We start from the raw sequence: 21,006 nt of genomic DNA, 5'->3' as shown, positions 1-21,006 counted from the left end.
CTACACGTACAGGTTATTTTTCAGCAATAGGAAACCGGGACGTTTGGTTACCCTGTGTGTGTGTTCTTGTAGGCCTATATGGTTTATAAATATCTGAAATGGGTATTATAATGTAAACATGGTTTATGAGGACAATTACTGTGCTCTCGTAAACCAAATGGCTTTAAAAATACTATACGGTGTTTAATAGAAATTTTAAACATGCATTTTTCGTGATGGATAGAGGTAGTGTATGGGGATATACAGTATAGAATACCGTTACGTCTATGGAGAGTCCCTGTAAACTACATATGCGTGTGTGAGAGAGAGAGCGAGAGAGAACTAAAAAGGCATTGGAATACGTTGCTAGAAACATCATACAGCGCTCGCTGTTCCTGTCAGACTTCAGCTGCCGTCTTCGTCTTTCTTCTTCTGTGGTTTTCCTAGTTCGTGATTGGTCAACTTCAGATAAATCAACAAATCGGCTCGTTCAACCGCACAAATGGCACGAATTCAAACCGATAGCTCACGAACTTTTTAGACATGTTTAAAAATGATCGGGAGGTCGGGAAGTGCTCGTAAGCCACTCTGCTCGTCTCGTTATTCATCGCAAATGATACGAGCCGCGACCATACGAGAATACGCGATTTCCACACGATTGAAAAAAATCGCATGCGAACTCGTACGACAGCAAACATCGCACCGTGTACGCCCGCCTTAATAGATGCACTGAGTTGCTGCCATGGTATTGGCTGATTAGCAATTTGTGTTACCAAACAATTGAACAGGTGTACATCATAAAGTGGCCGGTGAGTATATGTGTACATGTCCATTTAAAATGTGTAAAATTGATCAGTGTGGTAGTAGAACATTGAGAAGTTCACTATGATGGAGTGCAGCTAATACATTACACCCCCAATGATGAATAGTGTAGAGTTCAAAACCTGAGTTCAGGATAATACTGTTAACAGCGTTATGATTAGATATCAAAGTGTGTGTCAGGAGCTGTCAAAGTTTCACTGAGACTATAGCAGCCAAAATGTAATTATGATATAAATGTTAGTGATGTACCGTTCCAGACAGTAAATCAAAGTAAATGTCTACCTGTTAAAATAAGTAAAATCTGTTATTACCAGTCACATTAGCATTCTCTATTATTGATCAGTGATAATTACTCGATTAACACTTTACTGTTCGACCACAAGATGTCAGTATAAGCACACATTTAAATAGTGCCTCATCTTTAGCAACTGGGAAAAACAAAAGGTTTAATCTATCAATTTATTTTTCTAAAGTCATTCGCTACAAAGTTAACACTTTCACTTCTATATAATTTATATAAATGTCATCTATTAGTTATATGCCATTAATAACCTATTTTCATTCCAAATGCAGTCAGAGGAATATTCTGTACTGCTAATGTTTTATTTTGAATATATATATATATATATATATATATATATATATATATATATATATATATATATATATATATATATATATATATAAACATTTTTTTTTAATACTATAATTAATTTAGCAACTCAACAGCACCGACCAACAAACACAAGATATCTCTTTTTATGGTCTGGCATTGTGCATATTTACATAATTTATATTATTTATAACATTAGACTATAATATTTATAATATATAACATGTATTATTATTTTAAAAAGTGAGCAAATAAAGTAAAAAATGTGATAAGGTATTTAAATAGGCTGTAAAACTAGTTGAAGTGATGGTTGCATCACACAGGCTGCCTTATTAAACATTAAGATCAAACACCCACCTTCATAAAATATTCAGTAACCCTCCCACCTCTCCCTGTCATTAAACCATTTCTGAAATCACTGCAATTTCTCTTAGTATCTCAGCAAAATCAATTCCCTTCTAAACAATAGATGCCTACTTTAATGTGTTATGGATTTTGTAGTTTACAGCATCAGTCCACTTTTTTAGATTCTTTAAGTCGGTTTTAAAGGATTGCTGTTTTGAAATGAATATGAATTTGAGTTATGCTGTTGGAAGTGAGAGCTAACCAAATTAATTATGATTCAAACTATTCAAACTGTTATTAGAAAACAAGTCTGAAAACAGAAAAGTGATTAATTCAACAAGAATTAGAGTTGTTATGTTATTTTCATGTGTGCAACAATGTCAATACATTTCATTCGTATTAAAGAAATGTATTTGTACATTTTTGCTAGAAATAGTTTAATATACAGTGTATTTTTGTTGTTCTAGAAAACAATGATTTAAAATTGTATTCATATATTACATATAAAGGTGACACAATATAATTAATAAATTATAATAAATGATAATCAACAAATAATAAATGAATAATTGGAATAAAATTAGATTAAATAAATAGTAGATTAATTATTTTGTTGTTGTTGTTGTTTATATAGTGCTACATTTTTGTAAAATACCAACGTTACGGTTGTTGTTTTTTTTGCCAAATTATCGTAATAAATTAATAACACACATTTTTATGACAGTGTCGCTGATATCAAAAGTTAAATTAGTTAAAAAAAGCGGGGAAGAAATGTTACCAGGTGCATTTTTGTAAAGGGTAGTTTCACACGGTCGCATCGCGTGTGTGCGCGCCCCCCCCCCCACACACACACACACAAGAGGAGAGAAAGCGCGGCTGCAGATCAGACTCTTTGTTATTACACAGTCTGTCACTGATATCCACAGACCTCAAATCACACAAGGGCTGAGATGTCGCTGATTCCCGCCATCTGACAGGAGCGTCTCGTGTCGCACCGCTCGCTGTACGCTCGTGAAGTGTGTGCTGTATGTTTATTTGGATGCGGTGGTGTAAATAAGATCGTGTGCGGTGTATGGTGCCTCTGCCATCTGGACTCACACCGCTAGCTCGCTAGCATCAGGCTAGCTGAAAATTATCACAACATAAGTGACCGAGGAGGAACAAAATCCCGTTTCCATGGACAACACGTCCATCATTACCCAGGTAGCAAATCCAAAGGAGGAAGACATCCTTTCTTCGTGTCAAGAAAAAGGTAAGGCGAGTGGCCGCTGTTTATTTGACTGGATGTCGGATGTTTTTGTTTTGACAGCCGAATCACTGCGGCTTTGCTGCTGATACTCTTAAGATTTTATTAATCCATGCGATTTGAAAGACTAATGGTTATTTTCTGAAATATTAAAAACGTGACATTTTCTACCATTATTATTACTACTATTATAGTTATATATATCATGTCTCATGCCAAATGTTTTCATATTCCATTGGAAATCAAGACAAAAATTTTGAATAAGAAATTGAGTGATGTAGTCTATGTTTGCCAGTTTCTGACTGAGAATAAAATAACAAGTGTTCCAGCCTGCTGCCTTCTTTTCATGGTATTAAGCATCAATCTGTTTGACATGTATGCACTGTACTTGATCACAGTTATTTTCCTAAGCATCAGAGCAAACAATCTTAATGCTTGTGTTAGAGCCATGTTAAGTGGATCAAATTATTTAATTCCACTGTACCTGAACTCAAAACATTGTAAAACTGGCTTTGCCATTTTTTATTTTTTTCCTGTGCAAAGCTTGTTTTCTGTTCAGATATGTACTGTATAGAACTGTTTGGTCGCTCCTGAGGAAGTATCTTAAATCATGTTTATGAATGTATTTTCAAATCATGCATTATTATACTGGTCAGAAGTGTTTGATGAAACAATCAATTCAACTGCTAAACATTTAATAATGTGGTATCAGATTCTAATTAAATTCCCGAGTGCTTCCATAGATCAAGCAGAAAACCAGCTCCACTTATACTAGAAAGAGAGCGTTTAGCCCCATGGAGGTCTAGTGCCTGCTTAAGTCAACAAAACACGCACTGATGTGAGATGAAGTTATGAGATTAGCCCAAAACGAATTAATGTGAGTAAATAAATCTTGCAAATTGTTTTCATGTGGCTTTCGGCTGCTTTTCTGAGGATAACGAGACAATATAAACATTTTACAGCCACTTAGAGCACAAACAGATGGTAGTCCACATGTTGGGGGTCTTAGAAGAGAGAGGAGCAGAAGGACTGGGTCTGGTTTTGGGATGTAAAGCGACCTCTCACTGCTTCCCTGCACTGAAGTTGGATCAGTTGGTTGAGGATGCCTCCACTATGAAGTCTGCCAGAGAGGATCACATGACGGAGGAATCCCTCATGTCCTGATATCATTATCTTCACGAGCAGTTAATGCACTCTTTGATTTAAGATGAGAATGGATACCGCTAAGCTTGAATTCTGAGATGCGGTATCTTGCAGTTAAAAAGAGATTAAGTGGATTGCTCTGTTGTCAGCCAGGCGTGTTTTGTTTTTTGTGATGAAGTGGTAAAGCAGGGGTCCTGAATCTTAATTTATGCACGTCCATGTTTCAAGAGCAGGAAAGCATACTCTTGCAAATCTAGCCATAGCTGCCATCTCTTGAGTAGATCCTCTATGGCATTATTAATATCGTCTTGGTGATTATATGAACAGATTTAGGGTGACTGATGAATGAAAATAAGGAATATTCTTGGTTTAATACAAGTTAAGCATAATAACTAAGCAACATAAAATAATTTCAATGTCCTTTTGTTTCTTAAAAAAGTGTACATTTAGGTTAAAGTGAGATAATTACACTGGAAGTGAATGTGGCAAATCTGTAAACATTAAAAGTCTAGATTTGTTAGAAATTGACATATGCAAGAAGACTTAATGCTTAAAAGGGTTATACACAGCATTGTCATAGAAGAACCATTTTTGGATCTACAAAGAACCATTCAGTAAAAAAAACTTTATTTACTTTATTAGTGCACATTGCTAGTCTTGATGTAAACAATTAATCCATGCAAGTTAATCAGCTGAATTATTATATTATATATATTTTTTTTGTCTTTATAATCTTTAATCGAGATCGGAACATATACTTCTGGTCTGGAATAGCATTCCTTTTCTGATTCTTAGGCAGAATATCCTTAAACACACCCCTCCAACCATTAGATTTCTATGAGTGAGAGACCGAGATGAGGAGTGCAAACATAAAACCATGCCCTCTAATCAGTATTTTTTCTGTCTTTTTTTTGTTTGTTTCAGTATTCCTTTTCCGGTTCACTCAGACTTTAAGAGTGTAGGAGAAGCTACAATGCAGGACTGTGCCCTAAAACTTCTGACACTGGCAGAATTTCATTTGAGGTCAAATTTGATCGCAGTAGTCATTAATCAGCTGTCAGCGAATGTGTCAGACTAGTGAGGAAAAACTATAGGTTTTGGCCTAGGATCAGAGGAATCTTTTAGGATTTGCAAACTTGTGGCCAGAATCGCAATGGCTTAAAAACCTGAAACAAACTACAAAAAATGGATGATTTAAACACCTTCACAGCTCAGCAAATGCTGCGTACAAGTCATCCTCAGACATTCGTACTTATGAGTTGACAAGTCGCAATTACGACATCGGGTGCATTCAAGCCACTTTAGTCGGAAGACTCGGAACAAGATGGCGGAGTACCTTCTTTTAATAACTCACAAGAAAGAATAATAGTAATAAATGTTTTCTCTAAAGCAATTCGCAAAATGCAACATGCCACATGGCAAATCAAACTATTTTTTACCTATAGGTTAAAAAAATAATAGGGTTTTTTTTTTTTTTCGAATTTATTAACTAGCTGCATAACAAAAACGCAACCAATTTAAGTTTATACAACAACTAAAATATTGATTTCAACACAAATTTACCATCAACAACAGACGCTGCATCCATCGATTCCGACATGTTTCTCGTTGACACGCCCCCAACTCGGAAACTCGGAGCTTAAAGAAAATTCTAATTTAATTAATTAGTAATTACGTCTTTGTGGTGGCGTTCATGTGTGTTTAATTCGTAAATACGATGTATCCAACATGATTTGAATGCACCATAATATAAAAGTTACAACGGAAGAACTAATGTGAGTGTTTAGCTTCACATTTCTGCCTTTTCTCCAAAATTTGCCCCAGTTGCCATTGTAAGTGCCTTACCATTACCTTTCTTTTTTATAAACAAGGAGTGAATTGAACTTAATTTTGATGATTTTGTGATAATTAACATTACACCACAAATTGAACTTAACTTTTATTGAACCAGGAGTTTTCTTTAACTTGAAATTACATTTTTAAATGAATTGAAGTCCACTAAGAGGGGTTATGCACTATGACCTTTCATATAAAAAGATAAATGTAACAATACTTAAATTAGCTTGATGCAACTATATGGCCGGGAATTCCCATTGCTATTGCAGCCTTTGATATTCAGACCTTTCTGTGGGATTACATTTAAAGAATCTTATTAAAAGATACCACTGTTTACCTAGCTACAGCTAAAAAGGATAATAAAGCATAACTTTCAAGGTTTGTCATGCAGAAATGCACCTCCCCTTTCCAAAAATGAAGCTTTGCACACCAGTCCCCTCATATAGTGTAATGTAAAGCTTCCCTAACCCAGTGGCCTTGGATTTTGGTCACACTTGCTGAATATTTCAAAGCCAGATGGAGATATTTTTAGAAACATATCAGTTTCACTGTAAGCAAAGAAGCGTCTGACAAATTCATGTCGTGTTTTGAGTGTGGCACTGGTGTTGGTGCTTATAGATTGCACCTTTATGCATAATGGATAGAGTTTAATGAAGTTAGGATTGGAATCTCATTGCTGAGGGATTCAGGACAAATGCAGTCACAGGTGATAAAGCAAATCCGGTAGTAGACGCACATAATGGATGAGGTCATGGAGACTTCTAGGGCTTGTTAAAAGCTTTTTTCCCCTTAAGTCTCTTAGAAAAATGGTCAGTCAAGGTTAGGCCGTCTCCTTGCCACTTTATTTGGGAATACTCTCTCATTTTGCATTCTTGTTGCAATCTTAGCCTTGCATACCGAATGTGGTCGGGCGTACAGTCTGGAAGCCTTTTTTGGTCTCTGAGTGAGCAGCAAATTACAAATATGTGCTCATTATTTTTGGTTGATTAGAGTACACATTATATTTGATTGGAAGGCATGAGGCCTTGTTTTGTCTGTCCACAAAAGTTCATGTAGCATAAGCGTTAGGGAATTGGCCAGCTAACATCAGGAAACACAAACTAATCGCATCATACAATCAGTATGAAATGCTATTTTCCAACCAACTGTAAAAACAGGGACTGTTTCATCTATCTCTGGTTGACATGCAGTCTGTTTGGTTTATGCAGCTTGTTACATTATGGTTTATTAGCCTAAAGCAGGCTTCACATTGTGAGGGATCGATTCTTGCAAACTTAACAAAGGGTCATGATGGATCATGATGAGGGTTTTTTCTTATGGATGCGCCAATATTAAAATTCTGTTCAGTAAAAATGATTGATTTTAAAATGCTACAATTGATAATGTACAGTATGAAAATAAATATTGATTTTGAGTTTAGCTAAAGTTTACTTTTAGCAGTGTCATTTTTTTTTACTTTATGTATTTGAACAGGGACACTGTAAAATATATATTCAAATAAAAAAAATACATAAAATATACATAAAAAAGGAGAGATGCATTATACCAGGTTGTAGCACTCATGCTAATTTCCACCTCTAGTCCTTGTAGTTTACTTTCACTTTTAATCAATCTTAAATTCCTCTCTAAAGCATCAACACCATATACATACACATTCACATGGATGTGTATGATTAATTGAGGTGAGTGACGCATTTCCACATCATCGAGGAGAAATTCTATAAGGACGTCTCTAGCTTCTCCCATCATGCTCTGCTTTTTATAAATTGCCTTTTGGTACTGTGACGAGTCAGCTGCCTCCTCCCTGATTGTCACCGGCACCCCGTCCTAAATCGGCACCCTTCACCAGGCTCCCGACTGGAGTGGGTGTTTGAGAGGAGGGGCGCTGGACGAGTCAGTGCTGGCGGCGTGTCATGGGGCACACCTGATGTGAATGGAGCCTCATCACTGCCGCTGTTTAAAAGCCCAACGCGCCTCTCCTCGGGAGACCGGTCTCTTCCCCGTGCATGCACACTGGTGTCCTCGTGGGTCCAGGAAGGGTGCGTTGAGGGACTCCCACACCACTAGAGACGTGAGCTGGACCTTTCCTCCATGAACATTGCCCGACCCACACGAACCCTGCAGCACGACGAGAACACCAAATTCCCTGTTGTTTTGGACACACTTCCCCTTTTGGCCACTTTTATCCCCGGTTTTATTTTGATTTTCTGTTAATAAAAGCCTCTCCGAGGCCTTATACCACTACCACGGTGTCTGTCGTTGGCTCCCGTCACAGTAAACAATAGGGATGTCCCGGTACTAGTACCGGTACCGAACGGTTCCTGGGCAAATTCCAAATGGAAGTGATCATCCCTATCCCCTTGGAGCGGGGACTTTGGAGTGAGTGGGGCATGTGCGTGCCATTAAGTAGTCGTTAGGAATGCACTTTGCTAAAGGAGCGACATAATTTCCTCATTATCTTCAGCTGAGATGTTCCCGTGACAGCAGATTCACTGATGGACATCGACATAAAAACAATATACATTTAATGTTTTAAAAAGTTGTATATATATTTGTTTTCATATATTATATAAACTGTAAAACCTGACAAATAACTTAACTCAAACCGTTTGAGTAAACAGATTGCCTTGATTTAAACCATGTAAGTTTTAAAACTTTGCATTTAAGTAATTAATTGATTAACTAAGAGCTGATTGAGAATTAGTGATGAACAGCTGCTGTTAACAAACAGAATCACTGAAGAAAAGAGAAACACAAGAACTACTACAACTGACTTCAGACACAGACTTAGATGAAATCAACTGAAATAAAATACATGAAATCTCTCAAGATCTGATTAAACAACCCCACAAACAGCATCACCAGCTCCACTTATTAATAACCAGACTGACTTTATTTCTGTCAGACGTCTACAGAAGATCTTACTGAGAATGAACTAAGGTTTAGATGTTGATTTATTGTTTCATTTGAAGTAACCATGTTAGAGATCAGTGTTTGCTTTAGTTGGGCTTTTGACCCTTGATTCCTGTCTTAGTCTTTTCTCTGGCTGTTATAACTATGTGTTTCTAAAACATGTTTGTTTTAGCTCAAATGCCCAGAGAAAATCTTAACAGATATTGGTTGTTATGCAGCTTTCTGGTGATGACAACTGTCAATTATGGAGCTGTTTAGAGTCCAAAAACTGACAAAGTACCTGATGCATGATTAGTTTACTTCATTATAATGGAATTTGTTTAAAGAGCCTGTGGTTTCATCGAAATCAGTTTACAAAAAATTACTGAACACTTTATGCACATTCATCTTTTTTCTATGGCAGCAATAAGTCACACACAGACATCAATAATCAGAATATGAACCTCAACAATGGTGAAACACACACACAAAATAGCAATGCATGCTCTGCAGCATTTTATTGTTATTATGGTCACCATTGTTGAGGTTCATATTCTGATTATTGATGTCTGTGTGTGACTGCTTGACACTGTAGAAGACCACACTGTTTAGAAAATTCTTTATATTAAATGATTATCACAGAACCACTGCTTCTTGGAATCACTTTTACTATATTATCTAATTAATTAAACACACATTTCATCAGAGGTTACACTCCGATCATTTCAATAATTGATTTTCATCAATGGGGTCAGTAAAAAATGCTAATGGAATTTCTTCTGGGCTTTTGAGATACAACGAACATGTTTTAGAAACACACGGTTATAACAGTCAGAGAAAACACAAAGACTGAAGTCAAGGGTCAAGAGCCCAACTAAAGCAAACAGTGAACTCTAACATGGTTAGCATATTTTTAAAACGTATTTAAATATTAAATTTATGTTTATTTTCAACGGTTATGCTAACATCAATAAAAAAAAATATATATATATATAAACACATTTCTAACAGTAAAACAGCGACATCTGCTGACGGTCACATGCTGCGCTGTCACGGGAACATCTCAGCTGAAGATAATGAGGAAATGATGTCGCTCCTTCAGCAAAGTGCATTCCTAACGACTACTTAATGGCACGCACATGCCCTACTCACTCCAAAGTCCCCGCTCCAAGGGGATAGGGATCACTTCCATTTGGAATTTGCCCAGGAACCGTTCGGTACCGGTACTAGTACCGGGACATCCCTACACAATGTGCTGATCAAGTTCAGAAGGAAGAGTTTCCCCGGCACTTGAAGGCTATCCCGAGGATAGAGCCTTATGCCCTCATGGGATGAAATTGAATTGAATTCATGTACTGTAGTGCTCGATGCTCAGCCGGACTGACCGGCTTTGCTCTAATACATCTTAACTTTGTCAGGTATCATTACATGAGCCGTTTACCTTAATCAGATTAGGATGCATCTGAGCATGGATGTTTATCCCCACACAGCTCACGCCAATTAGAAGCTGCTTGGCATCTCCTATAGGATTATATTTTACCAAGGAAAAGCCACCAACGCTGTGGTCCTTGTGCAATGTGTTATTGTCACCTAGCTTTATTATTTTCGTTTTACTTTTTTAATCTGACAGTTTAGACATTGGCACAATTAGTTATCAGTGTTAGTTCTTGTAGAAATCAAAAAAAAAGTGCTCTATATATACTATAACAGATAGATTTTGGATGCTTGGAAAAGTCTGGTGAAATTTTAGGAGTTTGAGGTGACAAATGGTCCATTTTAAAGTTCAGACCCTCTGTCAAAAGCCTCAAAGGTCTTTAGTTCTTTTTTAAAGAATTACTCCTCCTTGTAATTGGTAAGATCTTCTCAAAAGTCTTCATCAATGAAGGCTCAGTGTATTAGTGGATTCTCAATGGCTACATGGAGGTGAGGAGATGAAATACTCTTGGCAGTCTGGCCAGCCAGAAGCCATCAGGGTCAGAGAGAGTGGGTGGGCTTCTCTTCCGCTTGTGTAATGATACCCACTGGCACCCTCCTGAGTTCCTGATTTGAGTGTGTATTTATGTGTTGGTATATGTTATGTTAGTGTGAATGTGTGAATTACTGTGTTTCCCTCTGCCTTTCAGTATTTAGCACCTCCATAGACTTTTGAGAGTAGCAGTAATAATAAATGTGTGTTTCAGCATATGTTTGTGCTCGCTGTGTTATTTATGCAGCAGATCTCTTGTGTGTTGTTTGAGCTTTGTTTTTGGTTTGTTTTGGACGTAATGTTCGTTGACATTCCAGCGATAGTACAGAGAAGGCATTCAGTGCCAGAAATAATACTGTATTTTCATTAACATATATTTTTCTACCACAGAGGTATTCAGTAATAATATAATTAATGTTTTATTTAATTATATTTGAAAATAAAAAAATTTGTTTTTATATTTTATTTAATATAAATATCATATTTTATTAATATAATTTTTTTTTGTATTGACAAATTAACAGCTGGAAATAATGCTATAATGTAACAAAATATTTTATTTTTAAAGGATTTTTGAATTATTGAAGTAATTAAGTTTTCATTCAATTACATTTTAAAATATTAATAAAGTTATGTTTTAGTCTTGTATGTTCTGTATTCATAAATCCAGAAAATTAAGAAACAGAAACACAGAATAAAATAATGGGGGGAAATGTTTTATAGGTCTTTATTATTGTTAAATTTTAATGAAGTACTAAATTGTTACATCTTTATAAATTAAAATAGATTAAACATGCTTTTTGATTATTAACATTTAAAAAATGTAAATCGATCCAGAAAAAAAATATTTTGGAAAAATAAAAAAGATTATATAGGGCTCTAAAACTGTTTTATTGTAATTTTTTTTTAAATAAAATGCGTATATTACAGAATTTCAATTTGAATCCGTAAGTAATCGTAAAAAAATATATATTATTATAGTAAAAATATTTATATTTATTCTTATATTTGTTGACTTATTCAAGCCAATTATAACAATACGACCTTCATTTATAATTATATTACACTATATGTTACACTGCTCTCACAGTAACAGAAACAGTCATTTCCTCCAGCTGAGAGAGCCTCAGTATCAGGCCTTCCGACATTTGCTCTGTGGGCAGTCACAGGTCCCCTGGGCTCAGAGCGCTTCTCTCTGTGAATGTGTCTTAAACTGGTTATAATGGCTGAAGATCACTCCATTTGCTGAGGGTTAATGGTGGCTTGGAACAGAAGATTGTCAAAAGCGAACAACATTGAAGCAGGCTGGGACATGACCAGAAATGCTTTGATGATGTTGACATCATTTCAAGCACAGCTGCCTTTTGAATCAGATCATTTTAAATCTGTGGTGAATGGATAAAGTACTCACAGACACAGAGCCTCCTACACTCAAGCATCAATATTATTATAACTCATACTTCTAAAGTTAGAGCTTTGATCTCTGCCGCATGATCCTTCCCACACATTTGTGCTACAGATGTGAATGATACCTCAAACCATGCAGATTTTTAAGCTACTGTATTATTTTTCTAACTGATCATTTTGTCTTGTGCTTGGTGATGAAATGGGGAAAAAAACATCCATAGAGATACATTGATGAAGAGACCCAATTCAGTTTTAGAGACCAGAATATCTCACAGACTTGGGTATTTCAGCTCTTTTTATTAGTCCCATTAAGCTGCTGCACAAAGTCGATTAGCAACCACATGACGGCTGTTAAAACCCACTCAGAACACCTTAGCAACTGCCTAGCAATGCCCTAGCAACCACCCACAACACAAGTAATAGGATTTGTTGGCCAAAATTACTCATATTTTATTCTTTTGATCATAACAAGTAAGCAACCACCCAGAGCACCCTAGCAACCCCATAGCAACATGCTTTTAAACACACATTTTTACCATAGCAATGCCCTAGCAACAATCCAGAACCCAGTAGCAACATGGCAGCAGGTTTTGTGTGATCAATCCTATTACGATTTTCTTCTTTTGATTCCAGACTCGTAAATAACCACCCGAGCAACTGCATGACAGCATGCTGAAAACACTCAAAATACCTTGGCAACTGCATAGCAACACCCTAGCAACCTTCCACAATACCTTATAAATGTGGCAGCAGGTTTTGTGTGGTCTAACTCACTCACATTTTCTCCTTTTGATCTGGACCAGTAAGCAACCACCCAGAGCACCTTAGAAACTGTTTATGAGCTCACTACAAACACTCAGAATGCCTTAGTAACTGCATAGCAACACCCTGACAACCATCCACAACTCCCTAGAAACATGGCAGGAAGGTTTGTATGGTCGCATATTCTTCTTTTGATTTGGGCCAATAAGAAACTTCCCAGAACCCCTTAGAGGTCACATAGCCACGCTCTGTCACCCAAAATCTGGTTGAATTCCAGACACATTTCGATAGTCTGAACAGCAACAAACTACATAAAATCTGATTTGTGCAAATAGGTTTCAAGCTACATTCACATGTGCGCATTCCTGGAAATCCATTTCAGTCTGACTGGGCAGATCGGATTTAGTGTAGCCTTTTCATGTTCTCGCTCCATGGAATAAGTAAATATGTCAGACGTTTTTTTTTGTAGAAAACATGCTGAGAGTCTTTGCAGAAACAAGCTTGTGTTGTTGCGAAGTGCCATTCAAGCGGGAAAATACAATATACTGCTTTGAGTTTTGAAATCAGTGGAGATGGCAGCATGGAATAAAGTCACATGTTCAGGTTCTTGCGTTTCCACTGGTGCCTCATAAGGCGAAATATAATACTGCGTGACGGCAACATGTTGTCATGTCATAAGACAACATCTGTTTTGCAAACTGTATTGCTGTCATTGTTTTTAGCATAGGCATAACAACGCAGTGGCATTGTCATAGAAACCAACGCACATTCTGTAAAATGAAAGAGTGCTTCTGGACACAGAAATCAGCTATGAGCAGTTGCGATACACTGTGTGGACAGACAGTAATCTAAATCGGATTCCTTATCAACTGCATAACATCACTCTGGCAACCATCCATTACACATTAGCAATGTGGCAGCAAATTTTGTATGGTCAAGTCCACTCTCATTTTCGTAAGATGATGTGAAAATTGAGGATTTGGGAGGCTTTCATTGACCGAGACTTTAAAACATGAAAACATGATGGAAGGGTGGAATTGAAAATGTAAAATTCAGATGACCTGCTATTAAATACCAACCTGTGCACACCCTGCTTGGCCACGTCTATTACTTATCTACCAATTTTTTATGTTTCTTTTTCTAAATGTAACGACTATATTATCATGGTCCTCAATTCCCGAAAATTCCCATTTTCTCTGTGAAAGGATTCTTCAAAGGAGAATATTTAAAGTGTAGGTCAGTAAAACAATGCCACTCTTAATAAAAATCTGAGAGAGTGTCTGTTAAGTCTTCAAAGTGAAGGTTGAACTACATTTAACAGTGAGCTTGTCTCCTGAGAGATGTATAAAGTGGAGCATTAGTGCTGTAGAGGAATGTTTGTGTGTGGAAACCCAATGATTACCTGCTTTCAGCAGACTGAACAACTCCACTAACCTGCATATGACCACTGACATCCTCAGAATTCCATAACAGGGACGCCCTACAAAATTTAGATAATGACAATCTGTCAATCCAAGCACGTTTATTTGCATAGAAACCAGCTTTACAGAAATGCGTCTCTTTGTCAGACTGTCATTGTCACCAACGTGCCCTTTTTGCAACAGTCCCGAGAGACTTTGCCTGGATCAGATGCTAATATCAGAATCAGTGCAACACAGAGACGGAGCGCGAAACATATTTTGTGCAGTAGTCCTACATCTGCTATCTCCGGCCTTTTTTCTCCCTCCCACCTCATCTGCTCTGCCTCTGCTTTTCCAAAACAACGTGGGACGTGTTGTATAACAGGGTTGAATAGTCACATCTCTCTTATTATTTTCAGCAGCTAATTCCACTGTGCCTGTCACATCCTTCGTTTCTTCAGCTGCAGTAACGTGGCCGCGGGGTCTGGATTGGTCCTGTCAAGTTTTAACAATGTGGCACATGGCAAACACGCATTGAAAATTATCTCTTTATCCACACTCATACGGTTTCTACTGAGCAATTTGGGGAAAAGATTGGATTTGCTTCATTGTTTGCTGTTTGTACAAGCAGTACATTTTCATGTTCCCACCATTTCTATATATCTCAACCCTCTACAATGCGAGTAAATCACATGTATATGCGACTAAATCTTCACTCTGGGCAACTGAATGTTCCCTAATATTAGCCAGTGGCAAATAAATTATCAGATTTTGCCGTCACACATCATCATTCGTCATCTAGCTCTTACAATAAACACATATACTGGTGTGCTGGTGTGCATTAAAGCCTTTAATTATTGATCTGTATTAATGAGCTGCTTACTGACACACACACATATCAGGAATCGCGCCCCACGAGTTTTATTAAATACAGTTTAAATATTGAATTGCTACATTATATTTTCCTGCGACGAGAGGATACAATCACTGTTTTTAAGTAAACTCACTCTAAAAAGATAAACGCACAGACGCGAATACACACTACTTCCATTTCTTTTTCTTTCTCTCTCTCTCTCTCTCTCTCGAACAGGCAGTATTTTAGAAAATGGTTTAGCGATTTCTAATTATCGGGGGGATTAGCCCCCATCAATGTCTACCGCAGTTATGCCCTGATCAGACATATGTTGTGGCAGTATCATGCAGTCTGTAATGATATGACGTTAGCAAATATTAGCGATTTTTTGCAAACATGTCTTTGAGTAACCTTAATGACCGTTAATATGAACTCACAATTGAATGGAACATTAAAAAAAAAAACTTTTCGTTAAAATCTTTATTTATGTCAAAAAAGCTTACATTTATGTGTCTTTTTGTTCGCTGTTGCAGCCATGTTGCCGAGATAATTCATACCCCTTTGTTTGAAGTGTGGTCCTGAAAAATCTTCGTTTGAAGGGCTATCTGGCCCTTCCCCTTACCCCTTCCCCTCCAACCAAAAGAGAATCGAGAAAGGGGAAGGGCTAAAAGGGGTAAAATTGGGATTAGGCCTTTGTCTCACACACATGCAGAGAAAGAGAGAGAAATGACGCGCTACATGTAAACAATACTATATGTTGAATTTTCCTGTCAAAATAACGGCGTTCCTTTGGAATTCTTCAGATTTTAAGAAATGCTGGGGGTTTCCCCTAGTAGGTGGAACTAAAGCGCTGAACCTATTATCTTCCCTGTACTGATTTAGGCTAATGCACACAACCTGATTAATATTCATGAATCGAGTAGCTCTGTAATCCTTAGTGTGTTTTATATTGTTCTTATTAGTAGAATAGAATTAGAATTTTTCCAAATTAGATTTTACAGAAACACTGAATGACCAAAAAAGCACCACCACTAATCCAGTTAAAATGTTCAGTTAAATATGATTGTTGTTTGTAATGATGAATTCACATCACCAACATTGAGATCACTATAAATGTGCCATGTTTGATAGGGTTCTTTTCTATCTCCTTCTGAAAACAAGGCAATTTGCTAAAGCTGCATCTTACAGACTGCTTTTCTCTCTTCCTTGTTCCTCATAAACTTTATGTAAAGCTGACTTTGTGTTGCATACATTTGGTAAGAAAAATGTACGCTGAAAATAAAGTACAACAGAAAGATGTAGACATTTCCATCAGTTTGTAAAATCACAACTGACATAAAACCACTTACAATGGAAGTCTGTGGGCCGATATGTTTCCCATAGACTTCCATTGTTAACATTTGTCAACACATTTTTGTTTGTTTTTAATAGTCACGTTGCTTAAAAGACAATTGGAGTGTTTAAGGGCCCTATTTTAACGATCTGAAACGCAAGTGTCAAAGCGCGAAGCGCAAGTAACTTTGTGGGCGGGTCTTGGCGCTGTTGCTATTTTCCCGGCGGGATAAATGGCTCTTGCGCCCGGCGCAAATCTAAAATGGGTTGGTCTGAAGTAGCTGAAGTCCAACATTCCCTTTAAAAGCAGGTGCGCAAGTTCCATTACGGGTTGCTATTATTATGGCGTATTTACCAGGCGCACGCCAGGAGCGGTTCACAGCCAGGAGACTGGTGTTCTTGTAAGAGCAGTGAAAGACAGAGAAGTTGTGTTGTATGGGGATGGGAGAATAATTAGCCTGAATAATTTGTGAGCTAGTTTTATGCCTATTTTTTTTTTTCACATCTTCGTGGCACACCACAATGATTTCCGTCATCTCATGTGTTAATATTTTTTTAGTGTAACAATTTATGATTTGCAAAAATAACTGTTGCATCTGTGTAGATTACATGAGCAAAGTGTATGCGCGTTGTGCACGCTATACATTATGGCCAAGCATGCGCCCTTAAAATAGCATAATGAACAACGCGCAACGCGCCACTGACTTTAGACTAGGTTTTTTCTGGTCAGTGGCGCAATTGTTTAATGGAACAGCAAAATAGCACCAGGGATTGTTTGCGCCGGAACACGCCTCCTTTTTTGCGCTGAACCGCCCAGGCAGCGCAAGTTCATTCACTAGTTTAGCGACGTGCTTCTGTGGAGGGAAAAGCGCGCTTTGCGCAGGTGCAAAATAGGAATGACACATGCTTCGGTGTACAAAGTCAATTGCGCTGGGTGCAAGATAGGGCCCTAAATGTGTCTCAGCCTTATAATCAGAATTCAAATGCTAGCAGTTTTCTCTTTCCTGGTCTCACTCAATGGATTGTAATGAATAGTTTCCTGACAGATCATTCTTCTTTTAGTCCTCTCACTTAGTGCTCTTGTTAAGACATTGGTTATGGCAGTAGAGCGATACATTGGATTGCAGATCTGCTGTACCCAGTCTTACTTCATATGTTTGTATTTTCAGACACACCTTGTCCAGCCTGAGGTTGAGTGTAAGGAACTCCTTGCCTCAAGGTGATGCTTTGAGTTAGTACATCATACGTGTGCTTGCACACTGCAATTCTTTGCCCTCAGAGCTATCAAATGTAATGCTAGTTCTCTCCGAAGCAAGACGACAAGTACTTTGATGCTAATCATTGGTCAGGCTTCAGACAAGTGCTTACATCACAAGCTTGACATCACAAGATGCAGTGTTTATTTCATTATTAAAAGCGACTATTACTGATAGATTTCTGCCATTTTCAGCACTGAAGCTGGGTGTACATTGTCATGGTTAAAATATATTATATTTGGCTTGATCTTTGAATGGAATAAATATTACATAACCCATGTGTGCAACAAAAAGCAGTATCACAGTTTAATGGGGAGCCTCATACAAAGAGCATTAAAAGTGTACTGTAACAAGCATCATTTAGATAAAACAGTACCTTTTGAAGCTTGTAACTTACAAAAAATGCAGGTATTGGGATATATTCAAGCAGACTTGAAAAATTATGAATAGTGGTCGACCGATGTATCGCCATGGCCAAAAGTACTGCCCCAAACATATCGGCCAAGCAGAAAAACTTATCGGCCGATGCCGATATTTGAATACTTTTATTTTGAAAACGACAGTGCCTGTCTGAGCTCACAGTACTCACACTCTCCCTCTTGTTCAGCGTCGTTGTTAACTGTTCTGTCTAATACGGGTATAAGTCTGTCTAATAATCAGATAGAACGGTTAAACAAAAGTATTAAAATGTATACAAAAATAATTATAACGATTGCTTTTATAGTATTAGTAATAGACAGGCAAACATTATAATACTTTCTCGTTTTCCGTCAGCATTAAGCAAATATGCATTTATAAAATTTCCCAAATCTTTGAATGACTGATAAATATTTAATTTCACAAACCTTGCAATCTTAGTCAAATCTAGCTTGTGAAGTGTGAATACCTTTACAGTTCTGTTTATGTGATATAACGCTACTTTTACTCAGATTAAACGGTCAAATGCTCATGAAGAGCAGTTTTAGTACTGCTTACATTCTTACATTTAGTAAGATGGCAGACACTGAAAACAAAGTAAAAAAGAGCGTAAAAAAAATTAAAATTAAAAAACAGCGAGCGTCACGTGCGCTTCAGTGTGTGTAGTAAAATATGAAACTGCGCGTCTGCGCCCTTCATTAACAGACACACAGAACATGCAGGATTCATATTTAAATCGACTTCTGCGGCTTAATATTTACATATACTAGTCCATATCGCAATTTAATTTTAAGTGCAATGACCTACTTTTGATGAATTCATTCAAAGTTTTACAAAGTCCATGACATTTTACAGTAAACGGTGAATTCCGTTTATATGACTGGATTCTGCAATACAGTCTGCGTTCTCTGCATCGCATAAATCATAGGGCCCTAGTATTATGCACTAAATTAACACTTGAATATATGTATTGGAATATGTATTGTGTAGTATAAGTATTTGTGTAGAATATGTATTTAGTGTGGATTAGCAGGGGCAGACATGAAAAAGTGAAGTGAAAATGACATTCAGCCAAGTATGGTGACCCATACTCAGAATTCGTGCTCTGCATTTAACCCATCTGAAATGCACACACACACAGAGCAGTGAACACACACCCGGAGCAGTGGGCAGCCATTTATGCTGCGGCACCCGGGGAGCAGTTGGGGGTTCGATGCCTTGCTCAAGGGCACCTAAGTCGTGGTATTGAAGGTGGAGAGAGAACTGTACATGCACTCCCCCCACCCACAATTCCATCCGGCCCGAGACTAGAACTCACAACCCTTTCGATTGGGAGTCCAACGCTCTAACCATTAGGCCACGACTTCTGTAGAAAAACATGCTTCTACAGATGACAGGAATAGTTCTCTAGAAAATCAACTGTCATTTATGTCTTCATCAGTTGGCTGTCTTGGCTCTCAGATGTCCTCTGGTTTACATCATCCTAACAGACCTGAGACCGACAACGTGAGCTGCACACTGAATATGCAAACATTTACAAACCTTTGATGTAAGACATGGATCTTTACTACTCATCTGGCTGATTAGGTAAGGAACTAGCCGGAAGGAAGACTTAAGTAATTGGCTTCACTACATCAACACAGACTGTTTGAGTAAAAATATACAGTGTAAAGGGGGTACACAGTTAATCTCTTTCACATTTTTCCACTTTCATATCAGCTTTCGGAAAAATATTGCAAAAAGATTTGCGAACTTGTTTATCACCTCCATTCCCATGTTTGCTCATAGCGAACTGACCATCTTAATTAAAGCAACAACTGAGTGGGCGTTTGATGCTTAACACGGCCCTTCCCTCTCTCTCTGTTTCTGTATCCCTCTCTACATTTACCTCTCCCCCATTTCCTTTACGCCACTCCTCTCTCACAAACACACAGACAACAGCCAGTTCTGACCCCTATAATGAAGCTGGGGGTCTGTGTTGTTTGCAGATGGCCTTTTTTCCACGCTGTGGGTCAGAGGGTTATTATCTCTTCCTGTCAGGAATGTAAGGAATTTCCTGTGCGTTCCTCATCCGGCTGTGAGCGCAAAGAGGATCGTGCCCACCCATGTGACTGCTCAGCATCGGATTACCTCACTTGCTGACTGTGGGAATGGTCTGTGCATGATAAAAACAAAGCTTTGCTAACCTGGAAACTAAAGACAAGGAGAAGGGAATTGCTTGAATTTGTCTTTGCAGCTCCTGTTTTGTAAATCGAGATCTCCCAGTGCATTTATGTATTTATGCACTGTGTTTTCCCAGAAAAACAGCTGTCAATCAAACTTCAGTGTTTTTGAAATGCCAGGCCCTTGTAGACTTGGCTTCTGTCATTTGTTGTCTGCAGGATTCTGAGTTGTTGTCACAACACTCTGTCTCCTTTGGTAGCTATACACAATCGAGAGCTACACAGTTCGGGGGAAAAATTTGTCTTTATTTTTTCCCGAGAAAAATTAAGGATTTATTTGTTATTTTTTTTAAGGCTCCTTCTTTGTAGGGCTGGACCAGAACATTTTATTATTTGAATATTTGTTCAGTGGGTTGACATTTGATTTTTAATTTTGAGATTCAAATAATCTTTTTTGTTTGTTTGTTTCACACTTGAATATGAGTCGCCCATGAGTGAACGTCATGATTCAGTTCACCTGGAAGAGAAGACAAAAATGCTGAAGACCTCAGCTGTGTGGGAGCACTTTAAATTGA

General features: G+C 37.6%; 1 protein-coding gene across 2 annotated transcripts in view; it reads left to right on the top strand.

Annotated features, from left to right (window-relative positions):
- The first annotated feature begins 2,609 nt into the window (after positions 1-2,609).
- ctdspla (CTD (carboxy-terminal domain, RNA polymerase II, polypeptide A) small phosphatase-like a) overlaps positions 2,610-21,006 on the top strand; it is a 38,895-nt gene continuing 20,498 nt past the window's right edge. For both annotated transcript variants that reach the window (XM_026200452.1, XM_026200451.1), the window contains exon 1: positions 2,610-3,011. In XM_026200452.1, coding sequence (XP_026056237.1) covers positions 2,936-3,011 — 76 coding nt within the window. In that variant the 5' untranslated portion in view covers positions 2,610-2,935. The remainder of the gene's footprint in view (positions 3,012-21,006) is intronic.

This window comes from Carassius auratus, chromosome 24, assembly GCF_003368295.1.
Source record: "Carassius auratus strain Wakin chromosome 24, ASM336829v1, whole genome shotgun sequence".
In the NCBI taxonomy this organism is placed as follows: domain Eukaryota; kingdom Metazoa; phylum Chordata; class Actinopteri; order Cypriniformes; family Cyprinidae; genus Carassius; species Carassius auratus.
This window is presented reverse-complemented; position numbering and strand designations above follow the sequence as displayed.